Source organism: Paroedura picta, chromosome 4 (genome assembly GCF_049243985.1).
Source record: "Paroedura picta isolate Pp20150507F chromosome 4, Ppicta_v3.0, whole genome shotgun sequence".
Taxonomy (NCBI): Eukaryota; Metazoa; Chordata; class Lepidosauria; order Squamata; family Gekkonidae; genus Paroedura; species Paroedura picta.
In genome coordinates, this window is record NC_135372.1 from 122,880,406 (window position 1) to 122,890,633 (window position 10,228).

At 47.3% G+C, this 10,228-nt stretch overlaps 1 protein-coding gene across 2 annotated transcripts; it reads right to left on the minus strand.

Moving 5' to 3' along the window:
* Positions 1 to 1,293: 1,293 nt before the first annotated feature.
* On the minus strand, positions 1,294 to 7,196 carry SYS1 (SYS1 golgi trafficking protein). Of its 2 annotated transcripts, none has more exons than XM_077335469.1 (4): positions 7,025 to 7,196; positions 4,727 to 4,996; positions 4,032 to 4,099; positions 1,294 to 2,755 (listed from the first exon to the last, which is right to left on the minus strand). In XM_077335469.1, the coding sequence occupies exons 2-4, from the start codon at positions 4,886 to 4,888 to the stop codon at positions 2,515 to 2,517; spliced, it is 471 nt and encodes a 156-aa protein (XP_077191584.1). In that variant the 5' UTR covers positions 4,889 to 4,996; positions 7,025 to 7,196; the 3' UTR covers positions 1,294 to 2,514. The 2 variants fall into 2 exon arrangements, with proteins under 2 accessions (XP_077191584.1, XP_077191585.1); XM_077335470.1 differs by lacking the exon at positions 7,025 to 7,196 and adding an exon at positions 5,988 to 6,508.
* Between the last annotated feature and the right edge of the window lie 3,032 nt (positions 7,197 to 10,228).

Below are 10,228 nucleotides of genomic sequence, written 5' to 3' on the forward strand. Positions count from 1 at the left end.
CGTGGTCCGTGCGGGCGCGGCCCGATGCCCTGCCGGTCCCCAGCCTCAGAAAGGTTGGGGACCACTGACTCAGGAAATATCAGAATAACCTTGATAATAAAAAGCACGCATGCCCTTCCTCATAGGGAACTAAAACTGGTAGGGGGAGAATAATGGAAAATGCCCACTGTACAGGCTTTGGGCCTTTACATTTTAAAGGGACATTAATTTCTGTGGGGGTGACTATACCTCTGCCATAATATGAACCCAGGTCCCTCACAGAGAATACTGCCCTTTAAAAATTGAAAGGCCTAAGCTCAACTCTCACTTGCAAGGCACTTTCCCCTGGCTGCCTCATGGGAGCTGAGGAGCCTGCTAGCTTGCCCACTGGCCTGCACACCATCTTCCTACGGTCAGGGGGGGCTCTGCCATCTTTGACAGCGGCAGGAAGGCCTGGAAGGCCCTTTGGCCTCTGGAAATGGCAGCAGCACTGTCCCTTGGCTGCTGACACAAAGTAAGTTTGGGGTCAGATCCAGACCCTTTTCAATAGATCAGACCTCTTGGCTTGAGGATAAAATAAGGAGGGGTGGCCATTCTGAACGCCTTGGAGGAAGGGTGGAGTTAGAAACACCCTCACCCCAAGAACTGCTTCCTGCTGTCTCAGGCAGAGCTTTCCTCAAAAGCATCCACCTCAAAAGTCTGCACCCTTCATCTCGGTAGCCCATGCAGCATCAACTGTCCATAAGGTATTTGGCAATTATTTCCTGCTCCTTTTCAGCCCACTGGGAGTGCATGAGCTTTGCCTGCACAAGGACTCTGGCCCTGTGTCTGGGAAGTCTGTAGAAAAAAGTCCCCTGCCCCAGGCCTTGGATCACTTCTAGCTGACCATACTGGGCTAAATGTTCTGCCACAGGGATGCTATTTTGGGATATTTAAGAGCTTTCATGGTGTGCTGCATAACAAACTGCAAACAGATTTCTTAAAAGACAGTTTACAACTGGACTTGGGAGTCTTTTGGATAACAGTAAAGCTAGTCAAGAAAACAGTGCCCCCTGCTGGAAAAGAATGGGTATATTGTACTTGCCTGATCAAACCTAGAAAGAGGCTGAATCTTGATCCGGGTATGTTCACTTGAGCATAACAGCAGGGCAAGGAAGCAGCTGCCTTCTTCCCAATGCAAGGCAGAGCAAATATTTAACCTGGGGCAAGAATTGTGCGCAAACGGTTGTCAGCTACAGCGTACGTACAGAAACCCCTCAGAACTTTTTGAGACGATTTATCAAACGCCTGTTCGCAACATTATCTCTCCAGGAGTCTTTACAAACCGAGTATTAATTTACTAGTATAACTTATACAAACTAAATAGTGTTCACAAATATTTATATACAAATGAAATCTCAGTGATATGACTCAAATGAAGCAACGTTCATAGTTTAAAAGGCCAGACAGATCCACGGATGCCTGGGCCCGATGCTGACCAACCTTCAGCGGCTTAAGCCTCTGTCCCTGGGAGACTGCTGATGCTGTATACAAAGCAGATGGTGGTACGATGAAGACACCAGTTAACTGTCCCTGTAACGTAGAGGAACATGGGTCCTTGGTTAGAAAGAGCAGGATCTGGTTGCTGGAGGAAAGATTTGTGTCTCCACGGCAATGCACACTGCAGAGGCTTATCTGAAGTACACCTAGCTTAGAATTCAGCACTTGGAATGAGTGACGGCTGCCCCTCCATCTTCAGCTGGCTTTTTCATACTGTTCATTGCTTGAAGACTGGCAGGCTGAGGGAGGGAGGACACGCGGATTTCCGAATGGTGTGCCTTTCTGGGTGCTCCCTTTTCTCCCTGCCGATGCACAAAGCAACGGCGTGACCATGTCCAACCAGTGAGCTATAATACTCTGATGGAAAAATAAGTTTCTATTATTACTATTTTAAAAAAATTCTTCCATTTAAAGAAACAAGTCATGTCCTTTTTCCCCCGTGTTTGAGTTGCAAAAGAAATCAAGAGGTGTGGGATCACAGTTTGCTGGCTTTGCAGTGTGGCAGCGTGTCCCCTGACAATGTTTTGTCCCCTCGGATTTTTAAATCGAGAAGCCCACCTAACATCAAACAGAAGTTGGGTGCTTGAGAGAAACAAAGACCCAAGTCAAAAAGGTTCATCACGTACTGCTCAATGTCTGTGATCTCTAGAAAGCCAGAAAGCCTATTGCCAAAAAATGAAAGCTCTGATTGCCACAATCCAGTCCATATTGCTCAGAAGATGTCTGGCTTGTGTTTTTACTTTTACACATTGTTTTCCAGAACTTAATCTGATCTGTGCCAAATGAGCCAAATGGGCATGTCTTCTTGTAAGGGGTGATAAAGTGGGCTCTCATCAAAAAGAAACATCCGCTTTGTTCACCTCGTTCAGGGGGATCTGCTAAACTCTCATCCTTGCAGCCACTGCTACCTTGAAGAAGTCGTTCCTTTCTTTAGCTGCAGCATCAAGTACCACACATTAGCACCAATGTAGAAGCTCACCGGGGGAGACAGGAAATCTATACATTGGATTTGGGGACTGCATTTAATGGGATGTCCTTCAATTCAGTTCTCATACAAAGGTATTCTCCGATCACAGCCATGAGCGCGGTGCACACAGTATGTATGAGCCACCAGGTCAGAGCAGTGGGAAAGCGACTGTTGTAAATCCAGCAGCCCAGCAGGTGGAAAAAGTGAATGGTGACTGTGAAATCCAAGCACTGCTTTCCGCGGCGGACAAAATATAATAAGCCCACAGCACTGTGAAGGGGGAAAAAAAGAGTTATTCCATCTGAAACACAACATCCGGACAAGGAACTCAAGAAAGCAGCTATCTGAAATGACTGAGTTCGAGCCACCCAGCCTCATTCAATTCCTCTTCTTACTCCAGTCAACCATGCATCTTTTGTCCACACAGCTCTCTTTATCATCATCATCATCATGATTATATTTTTATTTCTAGGCCGCTCTTCTCTAGCAGCAGTCTCAGGGTGGCTCACAATAGTTAAAACTTTATACGTAAGATAAAATCATGCACATTTAAAACAATCAATTAAAGCAAAGACTAAATAAAACAACTCCTCCATTGCTAAGGCAGAAGGCTTAGAATTTCACTCTTAGATGGAAAGAGGGGGTGATAGGGGGGTCCATCCAGATGTCAGTAAGTGCTAATCTTGGCCTCAACCACAGGCCTGGTGGGGGAGTGGTTTTCAGGCCCTTTGGAACTTTGAAAGTTACAAAAGGCTTGGGTCTTGGCCAGCAACTCATTCCACAAGCCTGGAGCCAGGGCCAAAAGGCCCTGGCTCTGGTTGAGGCCGGGTCCACTTCTCTGGGCCAGGAATCATCAGCCTACCTGTTTCTTCCCTTTCTGAACTACTGATTGGTGCCAACTCTAAGAATGATGAGATGAAGATTTTGAACTGGGTGCATCATAAGGAAGTTTGACAGCTATCCAAAGGCAACTGGGTGATATGCTTTCGTGACCTTTTTGACACAGTTGTGGAGCTTTTCAAAGACACAAATGCTTTGCTCAGCAGTGAACTCAAAGGGATCAGGTGGGACACCTGCCCATCCCATTGCATCAAGAATTTACTGAACAGTGAACCAGTTGCCAAATGTATCCAAGATTCTTGCTAAATAACTATCATACTCTGAAAAGCTGGTATTGCGGGATCAAGTTCCTCACTATCATTGAATAAACTCAACTAAAAACTTGTATTTGGATTCTGAATAAACGTACAGTTAATTGTTAGTGATCTTAATGTCACTGTTATTATATTCATTAGAAATTATCTTCCTGAGTGGGTCGTGCAAACTGCTATTCTGAATTATAGGGTAGGGTAGGGCTGAGGGCACTGGGGAATGAGTTTATGGAACCAAGGAGGTGGTGGTTCAAATAAGGCTGGGAGCCACTGGCACATATGAGATGTCTGTGTCTCCTGCTGATCACCAGACTTGTGACTTCACACCTTTAATAATGTATCTGTTCTTGGAAAACAGGAGATAGTGCTTAGAAATGCCAGAGATACGGACTTACCAGGTTAGTGCATTTAGGACAAATGCCATCATAGAAACTCTTCCTGGGGGTGTGGAGAATCCCAAGATCTATGGTTACAAAGATGAGAAGCCATATAGGTAAACTGGAAACTAGTTCTATAAAGTACCTCTTCATGCAACCTGCTCATAAAATCCAATGCAGAAAAGAAACCTTCTTCTAAGAAGGCAACCTTTAAGTTTAAACAAACAGAACAAAGCAACCAAATCAAATAAATTGTAAGAGACATAGAGACACTTGCTGGTATTGCAAACATTTTTGAAAAGTTGCAACCTGGCTCAGGCAGCCAAAGAACAGAAATGCATAATGGCTGGATAGGCACTGGGGGACACTCAAGGAGGACCTGGACTCTAGCTCTGAACAAACAAAGCCTCTTTCTGTTCAAAGGTTGCACACCCAAGTCCCTATACAAAATGCCTTCTTGAACATTTCTGTTTTGTACCTTCTGCAGAGTTATGGAAACACAGGGGTCTCTTTTTCATTTTGAAGGGCAAGGGCAGAATCTGAATCATGCCCATAACTTTTAAGGAAACACCTGAGAAATTCTGGAACGCAAAGGCAGCAAAAATCCTGTTTGGTCGCAATCCTGATCTTCAGAACTTTGTAATTCTCTCCCCCAGCCTGGTTCGTTTAATGATCAGAACTTCTGCTCTTCCCTGCCCCAACATAGTGCCTACCTCGTAACTGAAGATCTGGTCAAGAGATGGGCTGCTCCGTAGCAGGCTGTCCACCAGAGCCAACCAAAGGCCTAGAGAGCTGTAGTAAACTGCCTGCATGAGCACAATTTGGGAGAGGATGAGAACAGGATCCCAGACATAGCTGCGGAACTGGGGAGCCATTCCTCAAGGAGAAGCCAACTGGCTGGTTATATACAAGCCAGTAATAGCCTAATGCCCCAAGCGCATACGTCAGTGTCCAGCGATAACATGGAGCAAGGCCATCAGCACCTGAAAGGGAATCCAAGCCAAAATGAGTCATTACAGAGAAAGGGATAATCAAGCACCTACCCACCGAAGCAAGAGCAGACTGGTCAGAGAATTATAGAATCATAGAGTTGGAAGGGGCCATACAGGCCATCTAGTCCCACCCCCTGCTCAACGCAGGATCAGCCCAAAGCATTTAACTCACTGGGAAATATCCTGATGGGCCTTTGGGGGCTGTGGCTCACATATTGCTCCCTGCCGCACTGCCCCTCATTTATGAGAAAATGCAGTGGGTAAGCTAATTCCTGTTTGCTGGGGCCACTGAGTGGCCCCTGGAGCACTGGTTTTTAGTGCTCCAGGGATCATGTGGCTTGCCTTGCTACAGTGGTATTTTACGTTCCCAGTCTGTTCTTGATCCATACTCAAGAGTGGTGCCATAATTCACATTCTTCAGCATTCCTTGGGGGTAGCAAGACCTCAGGCCCCAGGGTATAAACAGAGTCAGGATAGGAGAAGTGACACTGTCCCTTTGCATGGAAGGCCTGGCAGTGATGCTACGCAGAAGGCAGCCAAAGAACAGAAATGCATAATGGCTGGATAGGCACTGGAGGACACTATAAAAACAGCCAAACAGGTATTTCTAAGGCCCAGACATTGGCACAAGTCAAAATATATTGTGCTCACATAAAACAGCCATTACAATTAATACAACTGATATCAAAATGGAATCCCAACTCCATAGGCATAGAACAGCCTTTCTCAACCTTTTTACCGCTGAGAAGCCCCTGAAACATTCTTCAGGCTTCGAGAATCCCCAGAAAAGGAGTGATCATGCAGAATATGGTTGGGAAGCATCCTTGTATCCATGCCCACCTCGGACCCCGTTCCTTCCCATCTCCTCCAGGCCCATCATTGGCCATTTTGGGACATGTGGGTGAGTTGACATGACCATATATGGTCATATCACCTGATAAATGTTTAACAAATTCAAAACAAAATTAATTAACTCACGCACATTTGGGAAACACTTCCAGGACCACCAGGAAACCCCAGGGTTTCACGAAGCCCCTGGCATAGAACATAAGAACTGACATTCTGGTTTCAGACCAACGATCCATCTACCTAAACATTCAGTGTCCTAGAGCGGCCCAAACTGACAACCAGGGAAGGCAAAAGACAGCCATAATGCTCTGTTTGTCCCCAGCATAGTCATAATGACTCAATGACCATACGTGTCCTTCCTTGCTTGAAGGATTTAAAGCAAAGCCTCCCACACTTCTAAGGCCATTCCCTACCCATGGGAAATCCCAAAGCAGACAGATGTGCTAAAACACCCAGCCCCCGCTTAATACTGCTCACACCCCATTTTTTCTTATCTCGGTTCCAAAATCTGCCCTTTTGCTTTGAAACTGGATCATGAAAACGTCCCCTGGTCAGCAGGGCAACGCAGCCGATAGCACCGCAGTGCTGGAACTCCGACAGCAAAGGTCAAATTTCCACGCAGGTCCCATCAAAGAAGGCGGCACCACCCAGGAATCAGTATGAATCCTGCCTGCCTACAAACTCACACTTCAGCTTCTATGCAGGAACTGCACACGGTGCCTTTTCTGTGAGAAAGTGTCGCCACGGTCAAAGTTAAACCGCTGACTAAGGAGGACCTCAGCCACCCTGGCATGACCCGGACCCCGGAGCTGGGGAAAAGCCTCCAGGGCCGCTGCTTCCTCTCGACGCCACTGTCCCGCTCCTGGGGCCACTGGCCTTCCCGGCAAGAGCCGCGCCGCCTTGCTTGGATACGGCTTCCTTCACCCCCGGCCGCGCTAGGGGAAAGCTGCACCTGTTGAATTGCCGCCCTCCCCGAAGCCGTTTCAAGCCGCAAGAGGCAAACCCGCCCCCAGCCCCATTGCCAACAGCGCAGCCCCCGCCTTCGAGCCACTCGGGCAGCGAACTCCCAACCCCTCGACTAACTTCCTCGCTGGCGACCCACACCCCAGGCAGGGCCGGCCCTCGAGCCAGGCCTGCCTCCCTCCCTCCCGACCCCGAATGCCGCCCTACCTCATCCCCGGTCGGGCCCGTCAGCGCAGCCCGCGATTGAGTCCCTGGGGCCGATCACTGAGCCGGCCCCCAGCTGCCTAGAGCGGAAGCTAGCCCAACCATAGAGTCGAAGGGGCGACGCCACGGCCGCGGCGACGAGCAGTCACCAAGAAAGCTTTCTGCGCCTAGAAGGGCAGCTGGGAGACCGGAAGTTGCGCCAGCTCAAGCTCCGCGAAGCCTCCGGGTTTAGGGCTGTGATGACGGAGGTTTCCCGTTCGGAAGGGCAAAGGGCAATGGAAACCGGGTCCTAGAGCTACATGGCAACGCCACCACCTCGGGCCTGAAAACAATAAACTTCCGGTTTCAATGAGACGCCTCGCGTGGATCGTGGGCATAAAGTCGCGCCGGCGGGGAGCGCACCGTGCGACCCTTGAGCAGATGCACGCTGCTGTTTCAGGTGGCAAACAGCGAAAAGGCGGGTGAAGGAAGATGCTGCACAGCGGAGGCGGTTAAATTCGAGATCCATTCAAGGGAGTAATCCGGTCGCCCTTGTTGAATCAGAGCATCGGGGGAACCGGTCTTCCCTGCAGCTGCACACGTCGCGGAGATGCAGGGGGCCGATGTTAGAGCTGCCAGCTCTGGGTTGGGAAATACCTGGAGGCTTCGGGGGTGGAGCTGGGAGTGGGCAGGGAGGGGCCTCAGGGGAGTGCAATGCTATGGAGTCGACTCTCCAAAGCAGCCCTTATCTTCAGGGGAACCTATTTCTTGAGTCTGGAGATGAGCTATAATTCCAGGGGATCCCCAGGTTCCACCTGGAGGTTGGCATCCCTAGGGGTCATAGAAAATCCTGGTGATTCAACTCTCAGCCATCTTCAGTATGGGGTATTAATAGGGTCCTTTGGTCCTCTCTTACTTCTATTTCTATACCATCCTCTCTTTTGGCTCAGGGCGGTTTACATACATATAACAAGAATTACAAGATAATTCATAAATTTAAGTAAACTAGTAACAGTGATTTTAACTTGTTATAACGGTGTGTATAACATCTAGTTAACTTGCTAACTATACAACAGTTAGTTAATTTGTTAGCTATACAACACTGATTCCAGGGGAAGACTGGTGTGGGATTCAGTGTATGGATAAGGGTTTTCTGGGGGGTCCGTAGATGTTGTTGTTTTGGTTGGCCTCAGGTTGCCAGGTTGGCCTAGCAGAAGAGCTCCATTTTTCAGGATGAGAAGCCCAGAGTCACTAGAAAAGAAAATAACACAAGGAAAAGCTGAAGGCAATGGGAACAGATGGATGAACTCCATCAAGAAAGCCTCTGCCCTCGGTCTGCAAGACCTAGCGCTTGAATGAGTGGCAGAGTTTCATGTAGCCACAACTTCTGGGTCTGACTGTCATCCTTCATTTGTGAGACAAGAATGGCGGAGGAGTTAATTTATTTTAAAAGCTAATGATTATTTAGTTTGTAGAGCTGAGGAAAACAGTTGAGTCCTATGCGAAGAAAGTTCTCTCACTGTTAGAACAGAAGTTTAATAAACAACTTTTGCTGTTGGGGTGAAAATTAAAAGCTGGGATTCAGTGCATGAGCTTAGTTTGAGGTAAGAATTTTAAAATTACATTCATATTGGAAACTCCAGGTTTTAGCCTTTTTGTACTTCACTGATGGAAGGCAACTTGTCACATTTCATTTTGGATGACATAATATGCAATGAGAGAGAGGGGGGATTGTATAAGAAAGTACATCCAACCTAGAAATGAATGTATGGCCATAAAGTGAAAATTGGAGTCCAGTCATGAAATCCAGATTCTAGGGTTAAGCCCACTCACTGGCAAGAGCCATGGGTGTAAGTGGGCATGAAGCTCAGTTGAGTTCTTGCTCAAATTGATGGCAAAGTGCTTCATGCCATGGAATAGGTCTGCCTCTGGGTTGGGGGTGAAACCTGTGGAGAGATGGGTTTGGCTGACAGCTATTTCAGTGTCATTTCAGCCAGACAGTGTACACCACAGTGGGGTATAATGCTATAGAGTCCACCCTCAAAAGCAGCCATTTTCTCCAGCGAAACAAATCTCTGTTGCTTGGAGATAAAGTTCTTGTTCTGGGAGATCTCCAGGCCCTACCTGGAGTTTGACAACCATAGCTGCCATGAGTGTCTCCTTTGCAGGCTAGGGGTAGGAAGGGAATCCAGATGATCCATTAGGACCCATTAAAGTTTTCATTTCTAAATGGGCCTTGACAAAGGGTTCACTTGCTTTCCTTAATTTTTAAAAAATGTATACTTTTGGTTGCATAGCCTTTGAGATTTATTTACTTCATTTATACACCACCTTTCTTCCCAATGTGGACCCAAAGCATCCTGCATCACTCACCTCTATTTTATCCTCTCCTAAAGTAGGTGAGGCTGAAGGTCTGATTTTTCCCAAGGGCCTAGGACACTTGTACCAGAATTCTCCTCCTGGATCCTTCCCCATAATATGCTGTCTCATGAGTCAAGAAAGGAAGTAAACTCTGAAATAGCATAAGTAGGCTTAGTTGTGGTAATGGGCTTACTCCTCAAGCAGCTGTGCGTGTTTTGGATTCCTGGTCCCAAGTTTAGTGTATCCTCTGTGCCCTGCTTGAAAGCAGCACGGTAAAGCTCAGTCCTGAATTCATTAGGTGGCACTGAGAAGTTGTTGTCTCCCTCATATCTGTAGCTCAAGAGGAAGGAGAAAGCTGGGGAAAGTCCAAAATTAAGGCTGGCTTGTCAACAGCCAATATTTGTCCAGATGATTAATGATGTGTGTGGGGTAATCAAAGGAAATGTTGACATTTCATCACCAGGTACTTTTAACGCAGTCACCTGTAGTTCCTGCCAAAAGTCCAGCACTGGGCTTCTTACTATGCTGTGCATCATGGATCAGTCTGCATCCTGCTTCAGAAAACCCAACATCATATCCTGAGGGAAGAAATTTGGGGAAAGGCACAGTAGATGCAATTTCCTGAATTTGAGACACACAATATAATTGAGTGTGGGTACTTCTGACATGTTGAACATTCCAAAGCCTGCCAGATGTTCCGCCCAGAGGCTTTGGAACATTCAGCATGCCATCAAATCATGGGAGGAAGCAAAGCATGGGAGGAAGCATTTAAAGGGACCAGCCCCCCAGGTGGTACAGCTGATCATGACAGCCATATATATATTATAATATATATTTTATTATTATATTCTGCACACCTCCTGAGAC

Excerpts from the sequence above, each read along its gene's own strand:
- SYS1 (XM_077335469.1), bottom strand. The coding sequence starts at position 4,888 with ATGGCTCCCCAGTTCCGCAGCTATGTCTGGGATCCTGTTCTCATCCTC. Across the intron at positions 4,100-4,726 it reads ACCAGATCTTCAGTTACGAG|ATCTTGGGATTCTCCACACC; the intron begins GTAGGCACTATG and ends TTGTAACCATAG. Across the intron at positions 2,756-4,031 it reads GTCCTAAATGCACTAACCTG|TGCTGTGGGCTTATTATATT; the intron begins GTAAGTCCGTAT and ends CCCCCTTCACAG.